The sequence below is a fragment of the Fusarium proliferatum genome (genome assembly GCF_900067095.1).
Source record: "Fusarium proliferatum ET1 genome assembly, contig: FPRO_scaffold016, whole genome shotgun sequence".
In the NCBI taxonomy this organism is placed as follows: domain Eukaryota; kingdom Fungi; phylum Ascomycota; class Sordariomycetes; order Hypocreales; family Nectriaceae; genus Fusarium; species Fusarium proliferatum.
In genome coordinates this window covers 185,113-211,529 of record NW_022194805.1, presented here as the reverse complement: position 1 = coordinate 211,529, position 26,417 = coordinate 185,113, and the positions used below count along the sequence as shown (strand labels likewise).

Sequence of the window (26,417 nt, the reverse complement as noted above, 5' to 3'; positions counted from 1 at the left end):
CAGTTGTTAGTCAACTTCAATTGCACGATGCTTGAATCTAGGGGAACGAAGGCTGTTGCCGACCAGATGACTTTTGGTTGTCATGTCCAATGAGCCTAATTCTGATATTGTCTCTGTTTACATGCCAATAAGGCGATATCACAACTCAATTATTTAGTGACATGCAGTTCAAATCATTTCAACGCAGCAAGAGGTCAATTCTTCCAAGTGTCGCATATTTAGATAAATACATGGCTGGCTTAATTGATCCTCAAATGTTTATCTGTAGGTAGGGTACACGACGTCATCCATGAGCATCTACGCAAGCGTCTTCAATCGGGCAAGGTGCATGGAGTGGATAGTCAATGGAAATAAATCCGCTGCGGCCCGTGATCCTGGGGAAATCTAAAAGCCCATTAATTTTCATTGTATGACTCGAATTGTTTTCAAGGGAGGGCTCATTCCAGCGCTATCGAAAGAGTCAGCCTGAAACTGCGCAGCCTGTTTCACTACGCCGCTGATCACGATCCTCGCCCTGTGATTGAAATGCCTGGATCAAAACACATTGGATCAACCCGGGACAATTAAGAGTAAAGTCCCCGTAAAACTCATGCGATAAAAGTTTTCCACGAGAATTTACCTCGTAATTGCCCGAGAAATATTCGAGATATTGAGTAAAAAGGAATAAAATCAGGGACAGAAAAAGAAAATCCTGGCTTCAAGCTCGTGTCAGCGCTGCCCTCAGGTCAATGCTGAAAAATCCCATTTCCCAGCACACTCATTCCAATAATCGAGATCCTTTCGTCTCCCCAAGAAATAGGTGCGAGCCTTACTTTCTCGAGTCAACAAAACAAATTGTCAAGGATATCGCTGTCAATTCGATTCGCCCGAGAAACCGCATTCCAAGGAAGATGAAATCCCCCCTCCCTTGGGCATTGAAACCCAACGCGCGGAAGCCATGGCAATTCACTGGGATACCCTGAGATTTTAAGATTGGCAGGTCAGGTACACAGACCATCCCATTGGCAGAATCCTTGGAACCCCCTGTAGCAATGGCCAAGTTGGGCACTGTTTGGGTTGTGCCGTAGACGCAGGGACCAAACGGCACAAAAAAAAACACAGCCAATTCATATTATATCTAGGGGACTGCGCAGGCACAGAATGGAAGGGGTTCTCGTTGTATCTCATACCTTTTGAACACGCAGCGGGCGAAGTCTCTAGTCGCTTTTGTGAGAGAAAGCAAACTGTGCAGACCATGGCGCAAAGACTAAGCTTCGCCCAGCTTGAACAAGCTGCACTTCACATCATCCGTCTCATCGCCGACATTCCCGGCCTGGACAACACCAGACTCGCCGTCATTGGCGATCTGGCTGTCGCAAAGTATCTCTCGCGCCAGAATCGCATAGCAGTAGGTCCTCCCTCAATTGCGACCACTATTACGCACCATCTAACACTGAACCTTGTAGAGCATCGACCTGGTTATTAGCAAATCCTCCTCCCCTGGCCGCGTCAAGAAGGAAATCGTCGGCCACCCGATCAGTCCCCTCGTCGAAAAGTCCGGCACCGTTCTGTACCGCCACACGAGCGGCTGGGAGATCGAGGTCAAGCTCATCCCCGACTGGCTGAGCCCGTATCTCCCCGAGTCAGCGAAGCGCGTCCGCGACGTCACCAACGAAGCGACCCTGCCCTACACGTCGCTCGAGGACCTCATCATCTTCAAGATGGACGCCTGCGGCCTTCACGAGAACGACAACAGCAAGCGACGCGACGCCTGCGACGCAGCGGCCCTGTTGGAGCTGGCCTCTGAGCACGGTGCCCTGCGCCTCGACGAGGACAAGACCGAGCGTGCGGAGGAGGCGCTGGGTGATATGGTTGAGTTCTCCGATGAGAAGGACAAGGGCTGGTGGCAGCGCTGTCTGGGCATGGTGAACGACAAGCCTCGCACGCCGCAGGAGATCCTCTCCGACATCGCCGAGCGTCCCCAGACAGCGTCATCGCGCTCGTCCATCCACTCCTCCATCTCGCGCGCTTCATCCTACGCCAGCACGACTTCCACGCACTCATCCACGTCCTCCATCTCCTCGACCGCTACATGCGACGACAAGTGCCCCAAGTCACCCGCCGAGAAGAACGGACGCCCTCGCAAGATGAGCGTCACCAAGAAGACGTCGCGTCACAAGCGACACACATCCATCGGCGCGTCTACATCCGTCAGTGCTCTCGACGCGCACATGCACCGTCTTGAGCTTGATCGCCCTGCATCGCCGGGCATTGCTCTCACGAACCGTCTCTAATTTTGTTTCTCTTTGTCACAATTGTTTGGAGTTTTGACCTGTAAGCTTGGCTACTTGTACATCATAGGATACCCTCGATTCTTTGTGGTTTAGCGTGTATTTTATTATGTATGAAATGGCGGGACATGTAATTGTAAAAATTTGGGATTAAAAAGTTCTGGAGTTGCGATGGCAAAATGAGTGGGGTTTCAATTCATGTACATGTTTGGTGGGTTAATTAGATGTATTTAGACCTTCTTTACTCTTAGATCTTCTTTGTCAATTAATTGCAAGCGATTTGTGTTATTTTTATGGCATTTTCTCATTCGTGGTAATGATGCGACCGTGACAGATTCAGTGTCTTGTCTGTGGTGATTGCTAAGTCTGGAGATTAACCACGTGCTTGCCTCAACATTGCCGCGACGTCACATACCAATCACTTTTTAGGAATATTTGTTGGTCAAATGGATGTTATTATTTATTTAATCTTACCACTCTAATGCTTTTCCCTTTCAACTGTGTTTGTTGCTGGTATTCGACGCGCAAAGTTGACTCATCGTCGAGTCATAGGGTAGCGACCGTATTTTGAGACAAACATGACCAGCCAACAAGCAAGGGACAGCCTAAAGCAGCAAACCACGCGTCTGTCACAAATAATGCAGCGGAAACAGCATGACCATCCAATGATCAGCATTTACCGGCCTCCCTTGGGTTCCCTTGGCTACTCCATACTTAACCCAATAACAGCGCCATGTGCCTTTTCCCATTCTCGCGAGGCGTAACCAGCCACCTCGGCACGACGCGACACGGCATTCAAGGAGGCAGCCATAGCCAAAACCTTGACACATGGGGCTGTTCCACTGTCGCATCCCAACACTGCAAACTTGGATCTTGTTTTAATTAAAAACATGCCGAAGTCCACTCCCGAAAAGCTTGTGACTTGGGGATCCTTGCATGGAAATAACAGACCGAGGTCGCGTCGATGAGCTTTGCGCTGGTCGGGCCGCAAGCTCGCCCGAAAATATGGAGATCCGGCTCCAACGTGTTTCTATCGTATTATTCCCGACACAAATGACGAGGCGATAATTAGCTTATCACCAAGAAATCGTAGGTAAACGAAGACGGAAGGACAAATCATTACTGTTACTTCAATCAAGATATCGACTTATTCATATCGCATAGCAATGATGTGCAGTCTCTCAACTCGTCTTCAGTCTGGCCTTCGGGGGATCCGGGAATAAGCCGGCAGTGTTCTGTATAGCGCGGAGCGGATTAACTGACCTGCTGCGATTCTCAAAATTTCGCGAGTCGAAAAGGTTCAATTGACTTGAGTGTCCCGGGTAAGTGGAAAATGGCACTACGCTCAATTGGAACACTCAGAGAACGCCAAGTCAACGCGACAGGTGACTGACAATGCACAGAAGATGCATATACATAGCAATTTGACCTGATAACAGAAAGCGAGCAGATGAGAATAAATGAGTAAAGTGGGTGTATTGGTATCTTCAATTGAGTATGCTGAGGAACCCTTCCATTCATTCCTGGCGACCTCTATTATCTTTGAAGATAACGACGATAAGACAGCCTTGGATCATTCTACCCCGTCTCCCCTTCTACGTCCAGTGACACGATCTCCCAAACCAGTAATCCATCAACATTGCCAGAAGGATACTGGAAGTGCCGTGTCTGGTTGTTGCCCCTACTTTGTTCGCTGACGCTTGCCACCACGTTTGGCCTGGCCGTCAGAGTCGCTAGCTCGCTTGGTAGATGGAGACAAACCGGAGAGGATTTGCTGGTTGTCGTCACCATCCTCAATTTTGATGGTGAAGCTCTGATTGCCTCGATCACTCTGTTGATCATCTACGAAAAGAGAACCTTGCTTACGGCTGGCCTGCTCATTGTGAGTGTCGTCATTGCTGTGGGAGACTGGGGCCCGAGGCTGGTTAGTACGCTCTTCAATGTTGTTGGCTGGGGTGGCTATGGAGGACTTGCCATAGGATCTGTTGAGGAGAGCGCCACCCTCGTCGTCAGGTACAGGCCCCCAGTCTGGCTCACCGTCGTCTACGAGGCCGTTGTCGAGGAAGACATCGCAATCGTTTCTGTACTTAGCGAGCTCCTCAAACATCTCTTTCAGACAATCCGCTAGAGCGGTTTTGTTGTGAACGCGTGTGTTTTTCTTCACCTCACTTTGAAGAAGAAACAGTTTGTGTGCTACCCATCCGGTATGCTTTCCTGCGCACATGTTTAGTTCGAGCATTCGGGAGGGGGGACTGGAATACTATACGGGCAAGGCCAAGCATGTCAATGTGACGATCAAGCTCCCGAGACAACTGTCGGAACTGAGAATCAGTGTTGTCCCGGTATTCGTCGATGCAGTCCTGGGAATGAGTCTCAGCGGCGGCGACTCGAGCTGCCGCATCTCTCTTTAGCTTTTCCACGGTCTCTGCAACGGTCTCGACCATTTGCGCATTGCGAGCTTCGAGATCAGACGTGTGCTGAGCGATGCGAGCATCAGCATCGACCTGAGCCTTTGCCTTAACTTCAGCGGTGCGTTTCTTCGAGACTGTAAGGAGCCTTCTGAGACAAGCGATTTGCTTCTCTGAGGCTGTGAGGCATTCTTTGAGCTCAGCATTATTCTCCTCTGAAAGCTTAAACCAGCCTTCGAGGGTTTTGATGGTAGACTCCTGCTGATCGATTTTTGAAGCGAGACGTGAGCTGGCTCTCGCTTCTCCGGCTCGTTCACACTCCTTCACCAAATCTGGGATGGCTTTGCCGAAGGCAATTGCACGCTGCACAATCGGAGAGTTATCGTTGTCGACAGATCCAACGACGGGATCTCTGTTGTTGGAGGCCATGATGATGCCGGCCGCTGGCTGAAGGAGTTGTAACTCTGCGCGGATTACCACGTTGGGCGGTCGCACAATGTGGCTACAAATAAGTGTCAGCCAGTCAACACAGAAGAAAGAATGAATGAGAGTCTTGTAAAATGAACGAACCTGGTTGTATTTCTCTATCGCTTGCGAAGCGCGGTCCGAGAGGTGACAGGATGAGTCCTGTGATGTGAGGTGAAGATGGAGGTGGTGAGTTGAGAATCCAAAGGCGGGAGGAGTAGGAATTTGCTGCACCGAGATGGGTATGCGGTGCGATCTGAGGGGCGTCTGCTCAGATGGAAATCCTCATACTTTTACATAGAGAAACCTCTTGAATCAAGACATCAGCCTTGTCGGTCTGCATCTTATTCACTTGACCTCTAAGGCCAGAAAAGGTGGGGCCCCAAAGCACAGACCTAGCCAAAGCCAGCGCTCCCCATCGCAATTGAGCCTCGAAGCTGAATTTAATCCCTTGACTCGGGATCAACGGAACATTTCTCAAGCCGGTGCCGACCCTCATGATTTCAAAACGTTGATGCTGCCAGCATCTTCAATAGACAAGTCTCCTCCGGTGTTGAACGAGCAACTTGCAGTATCAATAAATTCTGATATCAGGGGCGTGAAATATTGCTGATGACAGACTGTTGATTGACATCTGGGAGAACAATGCGATGTCAAAAGTAAATGAAGAAATCTGAAACTACCTGAAGAAAGACAGTGACTTGTAGGACAGACTCACATTACCCTCAGCGCTGATCTTGCAATTCTTACAGTCAAAGGATTCAAATGCCGGCGAATATGGCACCCAATAAGGTGAAGCCCATTGCGAGTTGTCCCATCTTCAATTGCCCAATCAAAAACACGCCAAAGCGGATGGTCCCGCTCATAGCCCCAAAATCTGACTGCAACCACGCACGGGAGAGGCACGGAGATAATCTTCTAGGCGCTGATGCCAAGATCAAGACTAGTGATCCATGTCAGACGGACGTCTTAGTCGAGGCAGTAGCGCAAGGGAGTCAGTATAGTAAACCTAAAAGGTTACTCTATGAGGAAGCAGAGATTAAATACCATGTGTTGCCCTCTATAATCCACTCCATAACAAAGACTTTTTGCCTTCATCCTTCAACATGTCTGTTTATATTGTCATAATAACTGTCATTGTGGCATCACTGTCATTTCTCTTTGTTAAACATGTACAACGATCCAAGAAACCTCCCTTGCCACCTGGTCCCAAGGGTCTGCCCTTCTTGGGTAACATACGAGACCTCCCGCCACCCGGCACACTAGAATGGCCTCATTGGCAGAGCCACAAAGAGAAATACGGCCCGATCACTTCAGTCACTGTGCTTGGACAGCATTTTGTTATTTTGCATGACAGACAGGTCATCACGGATCTTCTCGAGACGCGGGCCATGAAAAGTGCCTCACGGCCCAAGCTCGTCTTTGCTGGCGATATGTAAGCTCCATACACCCAGTTGACTGTATGATATACTGACGAGCTGTTGTAGCGTTGGGTATGATGGGGTTATGGGCTTGATGCCGTACAATCGAACTTTTCGCACGCATCGCAAACTCACAGCTACCCAAGTCAGCCCCAAATCCATCACCCGATTCGAGCCCATTCAAGAACTAGAGATTCTCAAGCTATTAAAGAGACTACACCAGGACCCCAACAGTGAGAATCTTCCAGACCACTTGAACCAGTACGTCTTCCTCACAGCTCCCAAAGCAAATGCTCACAAGCCTCCAGATTATCCGGCTCCATCATGCTCCGCATTCTGTACAACTACGAGACAGACCCCAGCAAGAGCGATCACATCGTCACAATGGCTAATCTCGTGATGGAAGAGTTCTCCCAGGCCACGACTCCAGGTGCATGGATGGTGGACTTCATCCCATGGCTCCGACACATTCCAGACTGGATGCCAGGCGCTGGGTTCAAGAAGACCGCCAAACTCTTCAGGCAGCATCTCTTGCAAAACGTCCAGGATCCGTACCAATACGTCAAGGATCAGATGGCTAATGGTAAGGATAATGTTTCCTACGTTGCAGGTCTCATAAAGGACATTCACCGCAAGATCGATGCCGAGGAAGAAAGCGTCATTGCATGGACTGCAGCTTCGATGATGAACGCAGGAACCGACACCTCCGGCGCAACACTCCTCGCCTTCTTCGCAGCCATGCTTCTCAACCCCAACGTCCAAAAGAAAGCCCAAGAAGAAATCGACAACATCATAGGAGACTCTCGCATCCCCTCCTTCGCCGACAAGCCAAACCTTCCTTACATCAGCGCCATAGCCCAAGAAGTCCTCCGCTGGCACACCCTCGCTCCAATGGGTTTCCCGCATATGACGACTGAAGACGATACATACCGCGGGTACTTCATCCCCAAGAACACTCTTCTCTTCCCAGCTGCAGCGTCTCTCACACACGATCCTGAAGTCTATCATGATCCGATGGAGTTCAAGCCTGAACGGTATTTTGAGCCGTATAACGAACCTTCACCGTCGGATCTTGTGTTTGGCTTTGGGAGGAGAGCGTGTCCGGGGCGGTGGATCGCTGAGCAGACTTTGTTTTTGAGTTTTGCGCAGACATTGGCGGTTTTTGAGATTAAGAAAGAGACGGATGGTGAGGGGAATGAGATTGATGTTGGCTATGAGCAGTTGCCGGGTGTCATTTCTCGTGTCAAGCCATTTCCGCATAGAATTGTGCTTAGGAGTGAGAAGTACATAAAGTTTTTAGAGTAGAATGACTGCAAACTTTGTCGTTGAGATGTCTTTGAGATCTTCATGGTAGTCCAATACTCATCTTTCAACTTCGGCTTCGACCCAAACCTATAATAATTGGGAAGGATGAAATCCGAGCGATATGAAGAACGTAACAAGTCTAATTGATTCAATCATGGTCTTGATATATATTTTCTATGTTCTTTCGAAGAGATGAACTAGCCCTGTATATGATGCAGTCCAACTCTCATATGCCCGTTGCCTCCTCTATTAGCCCTAAGATAATACGGCACAAATACACCCACCCTCTCATCATCAAACCCGGAACCCTTTCCCTCAACAACAAAACCGGGCGAAGAAACTACCTCATCCAACTTCCCACTGCGTCTCCAGCACGAAGTCCTCAACGCAATATACTCTTCGTCCGTCCCGCTAATACACAGCCTCTCCTCCTTAACCGCACTACCAGCCTTGAGTCCAACGTCCTTAAAGTGATTGTCTTCCCAGGCGTTATCTGCATCCTCGATACAGTACACTAGTGGCCCTCGAGCAAGTGTCAGAGTATGCTGGTTAGTGTAGGGATGCGGAGTAATGTATCGAGGCGTGAAGTTACCGATGGTCAGCGAGAAGACGGGATGTGCTGCTGTGTAGGCTGGATCGAGCGTGAGATAGCCTTTGTGCAAGTGAACACTACCTTCGCTGGGCTTTGGATCCAGTGTATACTGATTTCGGGACCAGCCTGGAATCCTGAGCCGTATCGTGGTGTTCACCGCCGCAGGACTTGTAAGTCGAAACTTGACTAATCCATCCCAAGGCCAATCCGTCTCTTGTCGAAGAACAACCTCTCCCTCCCCAGCCCCAAACTTCAACTCGGCATTAGTATATAAATGCACATTCACAAACGCCCGCTTCCCGTTCTCCCCCCCAAAATCCCACAAATATCCCCCCAGCGACCCGTATAAACGCGTCACGTTGGGCGGACAGCACGCGCACCAAAACCACTCCTCCCTCACACTCTTATCACTCTCCGAACTCCCCAGCTGATTGACATACGTAAACGCCTTTCCATCAAGACTCATTGCCGTCATGACATTGTTGTACAAGCAAAGTTCCATGACATCACCAAACTTCGCATCAAGCTCGATATGCAGCATTCGCTCGGCAAGCATCATGACTGCAATGGACGCGCAGGTCTCAGCGTAGCATCCGCCTTCGTCGGTGGACTGGGGGAGGAAATAATCGCGTCCGAAACCTTCCCATTGCTTGATGGCGCCGATACCGCCGGTGAGATACATCTTTTTGGCGACCATGTTGTCCCAGAGGCGGTCTACGGCGTCCTTCCAGGATGATGGGGAGGAGAGTGATTGAGAGCCGGATATGTCGATGCAGAGCATGTCGGCTACGGCGGTGAGGAGGTACATGGCGCGTACGGAATGACCCTCGACGGTTTTTTGTTCCAGAATGGGTTGGTGAGCCTGGCAGTACCAGTGAGATGCGTGTTCGGGGTAAGAATCAGGTCGATGGTAGAGACTCTGGCCACGCTGCTTCAACTCCCATTCGAAGTAATGCTGTCCGTGCTGACCTTTGTGGTTCCCTCGTTCTTCAAGGAAGTATCGGGATAGGCCGTAAGCGTCCTTGTTTCCGGTCACTTGGTATAAGCGGAACAGAGCCAACTCGATCTCCGGATGACCCGGGTATCCGTGCAGTTGATTCTCGCCTGGTCCAAAGGTGTTGTGAATCAAGGTGACGTATTTCTCAATGGGCTCCAAGAGAAGCTTGTTCTTGTAGTACTGGTGATGGGCGAGGGCTGCTTCGATGAGATGACCAGCGTTGTATCTAGAAAATAAGTAAAGAAACACAACAATGCGGCTACTTGACTCACAATTCGTGCATATCCTGCAAATTCGTCCACCGCTTCCCCGGTTCAACAACCGTATAATGAACATTGAGATATCCATCACTCTGCTGCGCCCCTCGAATCATCTCAACCAAATCCTTCACCGCAGCGTCAATCTCAGCATCAAACTCATCATGAAGAAAGTAACAAGCGCCCTCGATCCACTTGGCTATGTCGCTGTCCCAGAAGAGATGGAAGGGGACAGGCCACATGGACTTGTCCGCGTAGATCTCATGCCATTGCAGCTTGAAGCAATCGTAGCGGCCTGTCTCACGAAGTCGTTTGAGCTGCGTGTGCAGTGTTGTCTTTGAGACTGTGGCCCTTCGACGGTGGAGGAGGGAACCTGGTGTTAAGGTGGTATGATGGAAGAAGGACTGTGGATGAGACATGTTGGCGATATGTCGAGGTGAAGATGGCGGAATTGAATCTCAGAAATGTTTCTAGTCCGCCATGATATACTGCTGTTGATAATTGTATGCGAGTCATCACTGACGATTGTTGATTAATTGGTGGATACCGTTAGTTCGTGGTGGGAGGCCCGGATATCCCACCGGAGCTCCCACCGGGGACCAACCGCCTCAAAGAGGGGAAACGATCAAGTGATCATGAGAGTTGATTGAGCAGTCGCCTGATGCCCGAAACAGGTCTGGTTAGATAAAGCGGCGAAAAGCCTTTTTTTTTTTTGCTTCTCTCGTGATGAGTCTCCATTGACGGCTATATGTTACCTGAGGTATCGAATCATATCGACAATGATCAACTTGACGCAATTGAATTGAACTGCAACATATATTGGCTCAAAATAGTAATGACAATGATTATTGCACTATTGCATTTCGTCTTCATTTTCCCGAATGTCGAGAAAACTGACGTCAATTCAATGAAGCGGAGATGGTCCAAAAACTCCATAATGTTCCAGGATTGGTGCGCCTAGTTTGATCATCCGATGTGACTTTTACCCCAGACTCTAGACCAACTCTAGCCCGATATGTCCATGCACGAGTGGGGAAGTCCCCGACCTCGCTCTGCATCAAACCATCCTCACAAAACAACATCAATTCCGCTCCGACAAGCTTAAAAACGTCCGAAACCTTCTCCGCAATGGAGAAGTACCAATGCTCACAGTGTGCAAGAAGCTTCAAGCGACCAGAGCATCTCAAGCGACACCAAAAAAGCCACGATAGCCTGCGGGGATTTGAATGCGATGTCTGTCACAAGAGCTTCACGCGTAGGTACGTGGCGCGGAGTCGTTTGATGGAAGAGGCACTGATATGATGGAAGTGATATCTTGACGAAGCATGTAGCTATCCACGATCATCCGTCCGCCATGTCGAGACGCGATGTTGGGCGGCGAAGAGCGTGTTTGGAGTGCGCTAGGGCACGCGAGAAGTGTTCGAGAAACCTTCCGTGTCTGCGCTGCTCGACCAGGGCACTCGAATGCGCTTATCCCCAGACCAGAGATAAGACAATCGACGCATCCCCGGCCTCACAAGCTGGTGCCATTGCGCATACTCCCAACCAAACTCTCATCAGTCCAGTTGAGACAGTAGATCACGCGTCGCAGCCTCAGCACGTACCATCAGACTTGCAGCTTGCGCTACCTTCACATCAAACACCGCATTCGCAAGACAGTCCCTTCATTGAAAGTGCCGGGAATGAGCCGCAACCGGGTTTTGATTATGATCTGTCCACTTACGACATTGACTGGGACTTCCCTATCAACTGGTTACCGTACGACAATCAGATTGAGACAAACTATTACTCAATACTAGGCCTAGATATGAACCAGCCGCTCGATGCTGGTAACGCGACCATGATAGATCAGCCAGTTCCCAGCTTTCCCATGATCGATGCCCCACCACGTCGTTTGTCAGCCGTAACATCGCTCTCCCCGGGAAGCGGCCTTGGAGTTTCTCCCCAGTTGAGTATGAGTTCTGGACGCACCATACCCGGAGATCTTTACGCCACGAGCTCAAACGGTGCCCGACGTCCTTGCACCGCCAAGTCAAAGCAGCTATATCCACCGCCAGGCCTTCAAGGATACACCCAGCTGCCCCCCATTTCCCAAGACTCAGGCCTCCAAGCCAACTCGCTTTCGTTCCCAGATCTGAGTCATATTATCCTCGAAGACGAAGCGTACAGAGAGTCCTTCATGACAGAGTTGACGTACAGCAAGATTTGTGACGCTTTTGCAAAAACGTGTCTCGAATCTTCCATGTTTCATCAGCCCTATGCCTCCGCTGACTTTCCGTCACTGAAGCTGCTCGAGTACTTCGTCAAGCTCTTCTTTGAACACTTCGACCCGATCATCCCTCTTGTTCATCCTCATTCAACAGACCTTAACGGAAACTGGGTTCTTGCTCTGGCGATTTGCGTCATCGGGAGCCAGTACTCAGCTACAGCGGATATCCACGCCTGCGTCGTACCATTCCACGAATTTCTCAGAAGGACTTTGGTCGCTCAACTGGAAGGATCAGAGCTCAGCCTACCGCTGGCTCAGGCTCTTGTACTGAGTCAAGTTGGTCTGCTATACTCTGGTGGTAATCAACTCCAAAAAGCCGCTTACGAGAGGATGGGAAGTCTGCAGAGAGTCATCACGTCCTATCGATCTCGACAAGGCTTTTCGGGTCATGGTGAAGGAGACGAAGATAAATGGCGAGGCTGGGTTGAAGATGAGACTTGGCGTCGACTGTGCTATTTCATTTGGGTGAGTTTATGCTGTTGCGTGTTTTCAGTATTGAGGCTGACACACAGAAGTTGTTAGATCGCATGGGACGGTACTTCTTCGATGACCACCAGACTGGCACATTCAACGTCGCGGACCTGATGTTACCGCACGATGGTCTCTGGTCTCAAGGAACTTCATCAGATTGGATACAACTCCATCGCCGCGTCGACGGTAATTTACACTCCACCTCTCCCCCAAAACTTCATGCTTACGCGCTACAAGCGAACCCAACACTCGAAGTTGCCATCAGCAAGCTCTTCCGCGAACGAACCGCCAAAGCCGACCTCGGCGAATTCTCCCGCATCCTCCTCCTGCACGCAGTATACCAAGAATACACCACAGTCAGCACCTACTGCAAGCGTCCTCTCTCATCCTGGATCCCCCAGAACAACCCCGAACCTCGCAGCGACGAAACTCAACACCTTCAGCTCTCGGACTCAAACTGGCGAAACGCTGCTCTAGATTGCGTCGATACCCTTCACTGGGCCGCCAACGCCACCATAGCGTCGTTGCTTGGGGCTGAGCACCCTACGGTTCTGCATCTGCACTTTTCACGGGTTGTGCTGCTTGTTCCACGGCGAGCGATAATCACGCTTGCGAAGTATCTCAGGGCGCCGGAGCATTTGAGGAAAGAGGCTGCGAGTCAGAAGGAGGCACTGCAGGCGGAACGGGAGATATCGGAATGGGCTCAGCAAGATGGCGTAAGTCGTCCGTATTCACAGTTCGTTGGATGCTAACATCAGTACAGTCCAAAGCTCGTCTCGCTGCTCTACACTGCGGCTGCTTCCTCTGGCACGTCCGCCGCTACGCAAAAATGACCTTCTACGAACCCCCTTGTGTATTCTGGGCGACCCTGACTCTCTGGGCCTACAGCGTATTCTGCAGTAAATCACGAAGACCTGGAGGTGAACCACGCAGCGGGAGTGTGACGCGTCAAATATCGCCTGATCGATCAGACGACGAGAATCCCACGTTCATAAGGCTGGACCGACCTAACGATGATGAGATGGTGCAGTTGTTTGTCAGGACGGGCGTGTTGAAGGCGTATATCAGTGGTGTTGGGGATATTTACTCTGCGAATGCGCCCAAGCGGATATTGAAGGAGGGGAGGAGGGTTCTGGAGAGTGTGGCATTGGCGTGGGGGAGGAATGGAGAGTATTTGGAGTTGTTGCAGGCTCTGGCGTGAGTTGGAGCCCGTTGTGTAGGACAAGTAGGGAAGAGAATTCTTTCTCGATCAGATGAAGCTATAAGAAGTAAACTGTCAGCTGCGCTCAAGGAGTGATGCTCAAAACCCTACAGGTCGCTGAGGCGGCGCTAGACTGGCTCTTGGTCGCGGACACGAGGGGGCTCGTGATGCCATGGGCCTTCGACGATGTGAAGCGAGTCGGCGCTAGGAAAGGCTTGTAAGGCATTCTTGACCCACTACTGGTCGATCCCCTTTTCTCGCTTGCTCATGTTTGTGGTTAATAATGGTCTGACTTGCGCTTGATAACATGAGCCTTCTGGTGTACGAAATTCATAGTTGTTTATGGTCAGAAACCCCACAACGCCCCCAGCTGAGCCATGCTTTAACCGAAGCTTTGTACCATGAGATTGAAACCCCTGTCCCGACTTGGGCTGCGATTGGAAAGCATGGAGGCGAATTAGCCGCTTGCTCATCGTTCACATCATGATTGGGCTCCATGTCTTCGTTGGGTTCGCCAAGAGGGAGAAACCCGACAGCATCGTACGCCGATCCTTTGATGACAGGGTTGGCTTCACCATTGGCAAAGATGAGGTCTTGGTTGGCTGGCGACGTGGCGAAAAGCAGATCTTGATCAGTCTGGAAGCTCTTGTTAGGGGATGACTCTCTTGGGATATAGCTGCGTGGATCATATCCTAAGATGAGAACACCACGATAATGGCTGATGAAGCTAAACACGACGAGGTAGCCATTGTTGGAAACAGCTATCAGTCCGAGCATGTAGGCCAGACCAAGCTGAAGCGTGGACAACAAAGCCAAATCAAAAGTGGAAAGATTTTCGCCGCAACAAACTGTAGGTAAATGTTTTGAGAACGCTTGGAGGAGCATGCGTCTAAATCGTCATTGGCATGGAAAAACTTCGTGCCATTGAAGATGAGTATGATTTGCCCTCTGGTATTTGTGGTGCCAAATTCACTGGGGGAGCAGACAAGGTGAAGTATCATGCTGTGACACACATCTGACTACCCGGAGGAAAAGTATTCTTCTCGTCGAAGGTCTTTCAATAGCCATCTGCTGACAACTATATGTCTCTAGTGGCCATTGAACTCGCCGTGAAAGGACGTTAAGAAACTTGAATCTCAGCTTCAATCCTCGTTTCATGCTGGCGATTTAGAAATTGACGTCGCGCTGGTTCAGCAGACGATTTGTTCCGCTCCCGCTAGATTCCGACACACTGGGGGCAATGCTCAACAGTAACCCACTCGCTGGCAAAGCTTTGGTTCAGGAGTTGCCCAAGACTTTTCTTCAAGATGGTGGCATTCGTCAGCAATATTGTTGACCGAAGAAAAGGCTTACTATTCCGAATTCATTCCAAACTGAAGCACTCAGTCGTCGTGCTAGTCGTCCTCGGCGTTGTTGCAAGCTACCAGTCCCAGCTCCATACGGTTACATAAACTGGCCTGACGACAGCAGTGTTTTCACTGACATCATTGCCAATATTTGGACGCAAGTAAATATAGTAACTGGGTCAAGCCATCTGGTTAGCAAATGGAATGGCCACATGACCTAAACTCGATTGTTTCAACAAAGCGACAATACAAGTTCTGCTCGCTACCAATTTGCGACTGTACAGTCACAAAGGTCTCGCGAGTTGTCTTGCTCATCGTCCCAGCTGGTGAGATGGGCGAAAGAGTAGACCTGTCATAACTTATCCAGCTGGTGAACTCTTGGGGGAGTTAGGTGGCGAGCTCGTCCTACTTGGTCAATATCAGGAGGGCTGGGCGGCTGACCTATGTCATGATGTTCTGGACAACCAATTTCAAGCTGTGTGCCAGGTTTATTGCAAAAACATGGACAACCAGGTTCGTAAGGTAAATCATTCCTGTTCGCCGAATAATGAGTTCCTTCCGCTTCCCATATCTGAGAGGTGGCATATAATGCTCTCAGCTACACGCACAGTTGTCACCGGTGAAATGACCAGTGTTAGTTATGGCGACGACTACTGGAGTTCGGGTGTATGTTTGTGCAATAGTGAAAATTGTATTAGTCGCAGATAATTGTCAAGCTCAATTACGGTTTCAGTTACATAGTCCAGAGCCAGTAACAACACTATCCCTCTCCCAGTCTGCACTTCTGATGCCCCTCAACCCTCGCAACAGAAATAGAGTCTAGCCCTCATTTCGTCGATGTTTCAGAACTTTCAATATCCCTCAGAGGTCGGGGTGGCTTTCCATTGCCTCCCTCGGATGCTTCACCAGGTCTTTTTTTGCCACTATTGTTGAAAGCAGGTTGTTGGTTCAGGCCAGAAATGGACTTGAGAGCTTCTCTTAGTTAAGCACAGAACCGAACCAGAGCTGGGACCAGAGTAAGTGTCTGTTCCATCTCGGATACCCGTCCTGACAGAGCATTGACACTTGCCACAGTGCCTGTAGCCTGGTTTTGGATAGCGTTCATACTTTCCTCGGCGCGCTTCTCCTGGTTCTGGATAGCGGTGATAATTTCCTCAATGTACTTTACCTTGTTCTGGAGAGTGGTGATACTTGTCTCAACACGCTTTACCTGGTTATGGACATAGTTGCGACTGTTCAGAACCTTCCTGATACTGGAGCGAAACTCGCCTGCGTAGCCTCTCATCTGCTCGAATCCTGTCGATATTTCCTCGTTGGTTGCATTAAACCGTTCTCGGTGTTTATCGATTGATCTGTTGTGAATACTCTGAAAGATCGATTTGAAACGGTCTTGTCGTTTGCGGAATGCTTCAATGTCACCCAAAAGACCTCTCGGCGCGGCGTGCAGGTCCTCGCGAACTTTCTTCACCTCGAGGGTTTTTGCTTGTGTAAATCATTCACCTCTTGTCGTATGGACTGAAAGTTTGTTTCCAAACTGGTCATCGTGTCTTGTGCTTGATAGATCGAATCGATCAAGTCTTTGGCAGCCCGCGTGCGATCATTCATGGAAGACTGATCAAGAGACATTCCATGTATGTTGCTAGCTGTATTGGCAGAAACTGGCACAGCAGAGTTGACAGCGGATGGAACGATTGTCCAGGGGGATACGCTAGGTTGGTTCGCAGCCCACGACTTAGCCGTGTTGCCAGTGGAGGAGACAGCCACCCCAGCAGGAGATGCAGCAGGCGCGTTGGCAGCAGACGAGTCGGTTGCGTTGTCATTTGACCCAGGAAGAATGCTGATAGACGGAATGACTGCCCCGGCAGAGGATGAAGCAACAGAGCTGGTTGGGGATGGGACGAGCCCTTGTGCAGGTGACTCAGAAGACACCGAGTCTTCGTCCTGGAATCGACCAATAACCCTGTCTAACTCTGTATTGAATTCCGTGATGAATGCCATGGCATTACCGACATCACCCAAGCCTCCGGAATCAGGAGCTGTTGATGCATGTGGATTAACAGAGACCATGATTCCATCGCTGACGCCAGGCGAATTGATAGCATCATCACAACTCGAGGTTGCCGCAATAGTGGCTGCTGAAGCATCTGTGACACCGGACCCCACGGGGCCTACATGGGTGTCCAGTGGTGTATCAAGCTCATCAGAGGCATGCTGGCTCCGCTCTGGCGGGTTAGAGATGCCCTGTGGTTGTTTCAGGATGGGCTTTGGATTGAGTCCTGCTGAGAAGCCTGTTAGCTTGAGGTGAAATTTTTTTTTGCGTTGAATTTCGAGCCTTACCCTCTTCACAGCCACGCGATGATGGCTCGTCTGCCTCCATGATGGTCGTTGGAAGCGATGCTCTGTGTCTCGGTGAAGAGGTGGGATCCGTGCATTGGTGCTTAGATTCGCCTTAAGCATGTCCGTAAAAAACCATTGTCCTTCAAGTTTAGTTTTCCCCATCTCCTTTCACTTTAGTAAATGTAAGATAAGCTGGAGTTAATTGAATTGGGGGATGGGAGTTCAGTAGAATTGGAGAAAGGCGGATTGGAGAAAAAAGTGGGATTGGAGCGCACCATTTCGCTAGTTTTTTCTCGGCCACCTCCATTTTTCCTATCCTGCCTTTTCCTCTTCAACTCCATTTTGGCCCGCGAGACCTATGCACTTGGTGTGGGAGTTGGCCGAGAGATCGCGGAGGAAGAGGCCCTCCAGCGGGTTGAAGCAGCTCCTGTTTCGGTTTCTAGTGAAGTATCTACTGCAGTCTCTAGAGTGGGAAATGCAGGCAGCGATGGAGGTGGCAGCGAATGTTAGGAAATCATCAATTGAGTCAGATGTATTGTTCACAGTTGAGACTTGTGGCCGAGAGCTTAAATCAGCAGAGAAAACTTGGAGCCTATAGTAAGGTGGTTTCCATCCCTTGTCGACTCCCCATGGATGTTCTCTACCGCATGGAACCCAGGTAGCATTTCTCTCGGATTTCAATCTCCAATGCACATCCCATCAGCTAAAGACTCTTTTCCTATGATGTATGCTCTGGTGAACAGGAACTCCTTCAAATCCAATAGGGCCTCGGCATGAGAATTACCTACCTCACTTCTTGTAGAATCCATGTCTGTGCCAGGAATGATGCTGTTGATGTGACACCTCCGTACGGTAGGTTGTGGGATAAAAAGATGAAAGCTCAAGATTGTCTTTTTTTAGAAGCCGATGCAAGAAGCCCAATGTCCAAATGTTTACAACTGGTGCGACCAAAATAAGCAGTATAATTGCGAGAATACTTCAAGTGGCATCTCACAAAGACGGTATGAAGAAGCAAATATGCCGCTTTGGAAGGGGACAAGATTGACATCCACTTTCAGCCTCACTCTGTTTTCTCACTTTGTGCGGATGGACTTTCAGCGTGGAATGGTCCATCCTGCCGAGCAGAGATAAGCTCAAAGACAGCACTAGCCAATCAACCTTATCGTCTTACTCCTCCATTACGTTCTCAATCTGAGTCCCTGTCAAGCCTGCAACCTATGGTTTAAATCCGCTTGAGACATCCAGTGTTGCTAAGTCCGGTTCCTTAACCCCGAAGCCGTGTCCATACAACCTCCGATTTCTCCTTTGGGAAACTCCCTACACTCCATCAGTATATGTGACTTGTGACATTGAGCCTCTGTTCAAAGTATAAAATAGCCGGTATCCCTAGTCAAACAGTGATGATGAATGATAATCAACGATCCTCACAAGTTCAATTAACCACAGACAACATGGAAACTCAGAGAATTCTTATCACCGGCGCCACCGGCTACGTGTAAGTGCCCCCTTTTATCCTTTGAAAACCTTTTCTTACAACTTCAGTGGTGGCAGCGTATTGACAGCGATCCTCGCAAATCCTTCCCTTGCAAAATTCCCCATCACGGCCCTGGTCCGCACTCAAGCTCAAGCCTCGACTCTCTCTTCCCTGCCAATAACACCTCTTCTCTTCACAAACCTCGACGATACAGGTTTCCTCACTGAAGTAGCTTCAGCACACGATATCGTCATCCACGCCGCAAACGGCTATCACGTTCCCTCAGCGCAAGCCTTCATTCGCGGTCTTGCGCAACGGAAGCACAAGACAGGACGTGAAGTACACTACATTCACAACTCGGGAACCTCAAACTTTGGCGACAGACCTGTTTCCAAAGTCTACATTGAGACGAAGGTGTTTTCGGATAAAGATAATGTCTATGCTTACGAGAAGATGAGGGAGAGAATTGAGCCGTATCATCAACGGACTGCTGATGTTACGGTTTTTGAACTTGGGGAAGAGTTGGATGTCAAGACGTATATCATCTGCTCACCTCTGATCTATGGCAGAGGAACAGGCTTGTTTAATAAGTCGTCGATACAGATTCCGACAATGGTCAGGGCTGCCCTTGAGAGAGGACGGGCAATGTACGCCGGGGACGGATTGGGAGTTTGGGATCATACGCATGTTGAAGACATTGCAGCGCTTTACACCCTAATTCTGGCCAAGATTCTCGAAGGTGAGGATGTACCCTTCGGTAAAGAGGGTTTCTTTTTTGCAAACCATGGCAAACAGTCTTGGCTTGGCATAGCAAAGGAGATTGCAAGAGTTGGCCATCAACGAGGCAAACTCGCCGCTGAACCGGAGAGTGTTGGATTGAAGGAGGTTAGTAAAGCTTGGTTCGATGGTGATGAGCATCTCACTGAGCTTGGACTGTGTTCGAGGTAAGATGAATAGTTATTTTTCCTGCGCATTGCTGATCGGTGATAGGTCTGAGACAAGGGGCGATCGGAGTCGCGAGTTGGGATGGGAGCCAGTGAAGGATGACTCGAAATGGATTGAGACTGTGACTGAGGAATTTATGGCTGCTTTTACAGCTATGGCCTAAAGGACTTGGTCACATTTGCAACGCTTTGAGGTCATCGCTACGTGTTGTGTCAGTAAGGAATGAGGTAGTGCACGTCAGTTAACTTTTAAGCTCGGTGAAAAGAAGCTGCGCATAGTAAAGTGTGTGCATCGCCAGTTAGCTTGGTTCATTCACTTTATATGTGATGTAGTCGGTATCATGCATTATTGCAGTGCCAATGGCTGTGATGGTGTCAAGACCTGACTTCCAGTTTTGACTTTTTCCTGACGGATAAGAGAAAAACAAATCGCATAGTAGGATTGGAGGATAGGAAATTGCAAACGCGAAAGTCTAATTTATTCAACTCCATAACGATTAGAAAAGCATATTAGTAAAAAAGAAAGCTGTAGCATCGGGGATTAATACAATGAGAATGAATCGAGCACAACTCTAGCAAAAGTGTTGCTTAAATGTCGCGCAATAAAAACAATTTTCAACAAGAGTATAAAAGTTAAACTGTGAAGATGGGGAAAAAGTTGAAAATAGAAATAACAGATTGTGAAATGAAATGTGATTGTCCAGTACTGTTTGGCTTGTTGAGATGTTGAGATGTTGAGATGTTTAACTATCAATCAATTGAAATGGTAGATGTGTGAATTGATGGATAGGAGGATAGGAAATTCTAATCCCTGTCACTCCGCTTTGTTGATGGAGGTAAAGGTAACCTGCACCAGAATCTTTTCCCCTATCCAATTTACGTACATGAATAAGTGGATAGGATAAAACATAATAAGTAATTGATTACCGGAACATATTATTACATGCGACACCTTCTAGGATAACGATCCACGATCCTGGCACCCAACCTTCCAGGATGCGATTTTCAATTGATACATCACAACGTATTCTGTTCTTGCGTCCCTGGCAGACACAGCCTTTTATTTCTCTATCCGGCATTATGGCCTACAAGTAGAGAAAGAAATATCAATTTACAATAATTTATGTGGCCTGTCTTAAAGATACTCTTCATTTCATCAGTCGGAGAATCGTGCGCAGTGGATTTCTTTGAGTTTCTTACTACACACGGAGATGTGAACGCATAAATAACTAGATTGTCATTTCATACTGCTAACTAACTACTTGAACACTTCTCCAAGATATGGCCATAAATAAACTATTTAAAACAACTTCTCGAGCACACTAAGTAGCTCAGAAACACCACCCTCCCCAATGTTATCCTCCAACCATCCCTCTGCCTTTTCAACCAGCATCTCCCAAGTATCCGTTTCCTCCTGCAGCTTCTTCTTGAAGAACAACACAGCACACGCGGTAGCCAGCACATCGTCCTTCTCTGAATGGTCCTTGACCGAAGCCGGGAGCGCCAATTTGGAAACTTGCTCAGAGGTCACGCCAAGAACACGCTCAAGATCCGAACTCCACGACCAGCTACCTGCAAATGTCTGAAGAGAAGTCAAAGCTTGCAAAGGCTCCATGTCGCCGATGGACTTTTTCTTGGGAGCTGTAGGAATAGAAGATGCAGGTATAGAGCAAAAGGCAGAGGATGCAGCTGGCGCAGGAGCAGGAGGTCCGTCATCCATCAATGCAAACCCCATGTCTTCATCAGACTCTTCACCTTCTAGTGAACAGTCCAGCGACATAGCCGCAGCCTCATCCATCTCTTTCCGATACTCATCGATAAGATCTTCATCAACTGCAGCCGCGGGGGGTGCGAGTGCTGCGGCTTGAACAGTTGGTGCTGCAGGAGGAGGAGGAGGGGGAGGTATAGAAGCACTGCCAAACAGAGTTTCAGCTGTGCCAAACGATCTCTGCGGCGCGGCTCCGAAAAGACTACCAGATGATGCACTAGACCCTGGGGCGAAACTGCGGGCTTGAGCGTTTGAGTTGCCGAATAGTCCTCCGCCAGTGCTGGATGACGTAGAACTTCCGAAGAGACCCCCACCTTGACCCGTGGAAGAAAAGTCATCGTAGTGAGCTGTAGCTGGAGCTCCGAATGCTACACTGCCAGAGCTCCCAAACCCTGCGCTACGAGTATCTGGCTGGTTTGATTTGCGAGAACGGCTGAGAAACGAAAGAAAAGGTTTGCCGCTGCTCGCGGCACCGAAGCTAGCAGTCATCATTTGTGGCATGGCGCGCCGCGAAGGCTCATCAGGTACAGCCTCTTGGGCTTCTCCTTGCTCAACTTCGCTTCCGTTATCCTCAACAGCGACGAATGAGCACCACTTGCCTCCAACTTGATACTTGACACCAAGGCGCACAGCCTCACGCTCGACCATGTCAGAGAAGCGGCCATCGTACTTCTCCCCGAGGAGTTTGCCGTCAGAGTCCTTGGCATACTTGAGCCATCCCCGACCTTCTTCAAGTTCCTTCACTTCCTTCCGTGCTGCGAGTTGATGAATGACAGAGTCTTTCTCGGCGACTACCGTTATGGGGATCTCGAGTTCGAGAGGGCCATGGCTAGAAGTGCCTCTGAGGATGACAGATTTGGGTTGCTGTGAAGGAGTTTCCTCGGAGAGAAGGACATACACGGTGGTACGGTTGAAAGGAAAGAGGGGGGGAATAGTGCCAGGTGTCTGAAGATAACGAGGGGAAGAAACATGAGGAAGATGGTCAAACTTGTTATCAACATCCGGGGCTTCAGTCGTCTCGGTATCATCATCGTCTTTGGTCGATGCGTCAAACAAGGAGATGGGCTTCTTTGGTGCTTCCACTTCCTTGGCCTTCTTTTCGTCCTGGACAGTATCAATCTTCAGCGCGTCAACGACCTTCTCAACCAACTCAAAGTCATCTTCGGCCGAAGAATCTCCTTTGTCATACTTGATCTCCAGAGAATAATCCGAAATATGAGGAAACAAAGCTCCTCGAAGCATTCGAACTACCTTCTTGTCCATCTTCTCGTCGTCAGCAACCGTCTGAGCAAAGCCGTTACCAGCTCTGGCAATACCCTCAATTAGAGAGGTGCTGGCACCTGCGCCAATACCAAGGGAAAAGACTCGCGCAGCACCCTTGCTATCAGCCACTTCCTTGTTGATAAGCTGGAAAAGTCGATCTTGGTCCCAAATCTCGCCGTCTGTGAGCAGGAAGACTTCGAGGTTCATGTCCTTGTAGCGCTTCTTGAAAGTAGCCTCGAATGGCTGATACATCTCAGTACCGCCATAGTCGCTGTCAAAAGTCTCGACGTGCTGAACAGCCTTGTCGAGTGTCTCTTGGCTGTAGGACTGAGACCGGTCCCAGAGGAAGCTGAAATGAGAGCCAAAACTGCAGATGTTGAACTTGACACCAACTGGAAGAGACTTGAGAAAGATCTGGAGAGCTGTTTTGAGGCCAGGGATCTGGCCACCCATACTTCCACTTCTGTCGCAGATGAACACAATCTCTGGCTTGTCGGCAGGCAGTTTGAACTTGGGGACAAGCGTGGTCATGATGGCGCGTTGATTTGGGATGTTGGGATGAGTTTCCAGAATAGCTGATGGTTCTCCTAACTTTGTAGCGACTACTTGGACAACAAAGTCTTGTTCCAGATGGGTAGTCCCCTGTTGGAGGGTGGCAGAAGCTCTCTGGAGGGAGGGATCCTGAGACTTCGTGGTAGAGGTAGTGCCGATCTCTACTGAAAGAGGATGAGACGGGGACTGAATGGATTTGATGGCTGAGCCGTCAGGCATCTCTGCATCGATAGTGAATGAGATCCCTTGTTTCTGGATGACATTCGACGAAGGGAGGGATTGCGAGTCACCATATCGTGGAACGATCTGTGTTGGGATAGTGAAACGAAGGCCGTCAACTTGAGCATCATGCTTGAGCTCTCCAAGGTAAGTGATGTCTACCTGCACCTTCTCACCGGCTGGGACATTTCCAATAGTGGTGGTGAAAGTATCAGCTGCTTCAAGGGACTGTTTGAAAAGACCAGCGGTTTGTCCTTTGGCTTTGGCTTCATTGTAGACTTGCTGAGCCTTCTGTCGTTCTTTGACTACGCCTTTGATGACGCGAGAGCCAACTGTGCAGGTGAAAGCGACGACGGAGACACCGTCGTAGAGAGGGAAGACATAGCGCAATTCATCAATGGCTTCGCCGCTGGGATTGACAAAAGTCTGGTTGAGGTTGGTGCGAGATGTTGTGGCGAGGATAGTGGTGTGAGCCTTGATCTGGACCTGAGGGAGGTACCTGGGCGTGTCCTGGATGAAGATGTAGCAGCCGCATGGCGGGGTAACCCTACGACTACCAATTCTTGAACCGCCAAAGAGTGACATGTTGTTTCTTATTCTCGATGACGTGGGGAAAAGACGCTGTCGGCTGATGCTGTCAAAGACTCAAATCGACAGCGATATCAGGTGAGAAACTGGGGTGAAATAATGAGGCGATGGGGAACCGTAAGTCGTAGCGATAGCACAGTGAGGGTTCCGGGTAAGCACGTCTGAGGCGCAGCACTCTAGCCTGATTACAATGGTATTGGACGACGATGATGGAAAAAGTGTTGTAGAGAGAGAAATATGAGAAGTGCCCGATACTACAGTACGTCTTATATGCAGTAGATAGGCCGTAGTGAGTCAGCCCGGGTGTTTGTGCCTCAATTGACGTCGATGGCTGCCTTGCCTGCCTGTTAATTCTGCCTAGCCACATGATTGGTCGAAACCATTCGACGCTATTTTCTGATTGGGCGACAAAGCACAATTCTGTTGCCTGGTACGCCGAGCTTCCTTTTTACCAGGTGTTTGCTAGTTTTCTGTGCCGAAAAGATATTTCCTTGGTTATCATTTTTAATTAAGGCATGATTCATTTGTCAATGGTATCTGCCTTGCTTCTCGATTGGCAGCTCACAGCTATTTTCCTGGCGGGAGGGAACCTGCGCTAAGGCACAGCCGCTACCGCTAGCTCGGTTTGTATCGGGTTGATGACAAACCTGGGATTCTGCCTTGGCTGAAACCTTCAAGCATTTCGAACTGAAGAAATAGCCTGAGGGGAGATAGTCGTGCGCAATCATCCCGCCTTGAGCGGCATGTTCACTAAAATGTGAGCATTATGGCTATCCCAGTTATATCCCCTGCAAAATGTTGAAGGCGCTTAAATGTTCCCTTCAGAAACCTCGGCGCTTAAAACTAGTGATTTGTCATTGATCTGCACTCAATGGGTTTATGTCATGATTCTTTAAGTCTTTCTAAACTTAGGTCATTCTAGGATTAAGCGCTTGGAAATTCACTTATATACTTGACTTTCTAAATCCGGACCAACAAAACATTCAATCCTATCAAATCTTACGGAAATTGGCCAAGGGAATGCGACCCACGGGACGGGAAAATGCGGCCCTCAATACCAAGGTTGTATTCATAACGACAGCGGCTATCATGTTTCATCTGGGCGGCAAAGGATTCCTAAATCTGTCTGCTGCTTTGGTTAAGCTCCGTAGGCCAATGTTTTATCTATAAAAACGGGTATGCGGAAAGCATTTGTTCTACAGTCCTTAGATAAAATTATATGCAACACTCCTCTAAATCCTTCGGCATTCTAGTCCATGTAACCACCGTCTATTTCAGACATTTTACGTTTCTTGGGTTACCGACCAAAACAACAAATCAATCATGAGCATCGTGCCATCTATTGGACCTCTTCGAAAGCTCTACCAAGATGCTTCGCTGGATATCGAGCATAGATCCTCCAGATTCTGGCAGGTTTGGCTACAGCGAACCTTCCATGAAGACGCTTACTGGGTCTTGTGTGAAATGCCTCCCGACCAATCCCTCAGAAGAGTGGACGCGGTAGTGGAGAGGTATGACGCAAGCCATGACACTGTATCCGCCATGCTCTGGATAGAGTTTAAACGACCATCAGGCAGTGTGAGGGAGGTAGAGAGTCAAGCCCTTGATGCAGCGGGAAGATGCATCAGAACCAATGATCTAGAGTCTGTATATGTCATGACTACAGTTGGTGTTTCGTTCCGTGTCTGGAGTGTCTATGGATCGGATCTGTCATCCCTTGTACCATTTCACGGTGGCCCAGCTGATGCAAGCCGGTCTCAATACGTCAATGCGGACTCCTACGAGGCTGAGGTCCTTTCCAGATTTGTCGAAACGGTCAAAGCCTACCCTCCGCTCCGTCGAGCACCAGTTGTTCCGAGTCAATCTCTCCCTCTGGCTAGTCATCAGCAGACTGAATACAGTCAGGTGGACTATTCGGGTTATCCAGCTGTTCAGCAAGGCTATGGATCGGTTGCAACCCAAGCCGGATATGCAAGCGGATCACAGAGTGAGGCCGGCCCGTCAACTTCGTACTACGGTCAATATTCAACGCCAGCCACCGGTGGATACGGGCAGGCAACTTCTGCCAGTGATCAGTTCATCAAAGTTCAGGTCAGCCGGGTTGGTCACTTCGGGAGGTCCACAGAATATTTCTTCAACGATATCAATGGCAACCAGAAGAGAACCACCAAGGATGACTGGAGGGAGGTCACATACAAGGGCAAGGCTGCATGGGTAAATTCTCGACGAGGCGTCACTTACTACACCCGCGACAGAATCGGATAAGATTG

At 49.3% G+C, this 26,417-nt stretch overlaps 9 protein-coding genes across 9 annotated transcripts; 5 read left to right on the top strand and 4 right to left on the bottom strand.

The window, feature by feature from the left end:
• Nucleotides 1-1,234: 1,234 nt before the first annotated feature.
• FPRO_09021 (uncharacterized protein) lies at nt 1,235-2,273 on the top strand (the record flags this gene model as incomplete). Its single annotated transcript, XM_031224487.1, has 2 exons — nt 1,235-1,387; nt 1,446-2,273. 2 exons carry the CDS (start codon nt 1,235-1,237, stop codon nt 2,271-2,273), a joined length of 981 nt encoding a protein of 326 aa, XP_031089741.1.
• Nucleotides 2,274-3,951: 1,678 nt separating this feature from the next.
• FPRO_09022 (uncharacterized protein) lies at nt 3,952-5,107 on the bottom strand (the record flags this gene model as incomplete). The annotated part of the gene is made up of 2 exons (XM_031224486.1): nt 3,952-4,484; nt 4,537-5,107. The coding sequence occupies 2 exons, from the start codon at nt 5,105-5,107 to the stop codon at nt 3,952-3,954; spliced, it is 1,104 nt and encodes a 367-aa protein (XP_031089740.1).
• A 1,142-nt stretch (nt 5,108-6,249) lies between these two features.
• Nucleotides 6,250-7,869, top strand: FPRO_09023 (uncharacterized protein; the record flags this gene model as incomplete). The annotated part of the gene is made up of 3 exons (XM_031224485.1): nt 6,250-6,578; nt 6,631-6,825; nt 6,873-7,869. 3 exons carry the CDS (start codon nt 6,250-6,252, stop codon nt 7,867-7,869), a joined length of 1,521 nt encoding a protein of 506 aa, XP_031089739.1.
• A 197-nt stretch (nt 7,870-8,066) lies between these two features.
• FPRO_09024 (uncharacterized protein) lies at nt 8,067-10,134 on the bottom strand (the record flags this gene model as incomplete). The annotated part of the gene is made up of 2 exons (XM_031224484.1): nt 8,067-9,684; nt 9,731-10,134. The coding sequence occupies 2 exons, from the start codon at nt 10,132-10,134 to the stop codon at nt 8,067-8,069; spliced, it is 2,022 nt and encodes a 673-aa protein (XP_031089738.1).
• Nucleotides 10,135-11,069: 935 nt separating this feature from the next.
• FPRO_09025 (uncharacterized protein) lies at nt 11,070-13,656 on the top strand (the record flags this gene model as incomplete). The annotated part of the gene is made up of 4 exons (XM_031224483.1): nt 11,070-12,449; nt 12,500-12,641; nt 12,693-13,171; nt 13,219-13,656. 4 exons carry the CDS (start codon nt 11,070-11,072, stop codon nt 13,654-13,656), a joined length of 2,439 nt encoding a protein of 812 aa, XP_031089737.1.
• Nucleotides 13,657-15,984: 2,328 nt separating this feature from the next.
• On the bottom strand, nt 15,985-17,379 carry FPRO_09026 (uncharacterized protein; the record flags this gene model as incomplete). Its single annotated transcript, XM_031224482.1, has 3 exons — nt 15,985-16,484; nt 16,538-17,281; nt 17,340-17,379. The coding sequence occupies 3 exons, from the start codon at nt 17,377-17,379 to the stop codon at nt 15,985-15,987; spliced, it is 1,284 nt and encodes a 427-aa protein (XP_031089736.1).
• Nucleotides 17,380-18,790: 1,411 nt separating this feature from the next.
• FPRO_09027 (uncharacterized protein) lies at nt 18,791-19,921 on the top strand (the record flags this gene model as incomplete). Its single annotated transcript, XM_031224480.1, has 3 exons — nt 18,791-18,834; nt 18,882-19,757; nt 19,804-19,921. The coding sequence occupies 3 exons, from the start codon at nt 18,791-18,793 to the stop codon at nt 19,919-19,921; spliced, it is 1,038 nt and encodes a 345-aa protein (XP_031089735.1).
• A 1,136-nt stretch (nt 19,922-21,057) lies between these two features.
• Nucleotides 21,058-24,144, bottom strand: FPRO_09028 (uncharacterized protein; the record flags this gene model as incomplete). Its single annotated transcript, XM_031224479.1, has 1 exon — nt 21,058-24,144. The coding sequence occupies one exon, from the start codon at nt 24,142-24,144 to the stop codon at nt 21,058-21,060; it is 3,087 nt and encodes a 1,028-aa protein (XP_031089734.1).
• Nucleotides 24,145-25,470: 1,326 nt separating this feature from the next.
• FPRO_09029 (uncharacterized protein) lies at nt 25,471-26,412 on the top strand (the record flags this gene model as incomplete). The annotated part of the gene is made up of 1 exon (XM_031224478.1): nt 25,471-26,412. One exon carries the CDS (start codon nt 25,471-25,473, stop codon nt 26,410-26,412), a length of 942 nt encoding a protein of 313 aa, XP_031089733.1.
• Between the last annotated feature and the right edge of the window lie 5 nt (nt 26,413-26,417).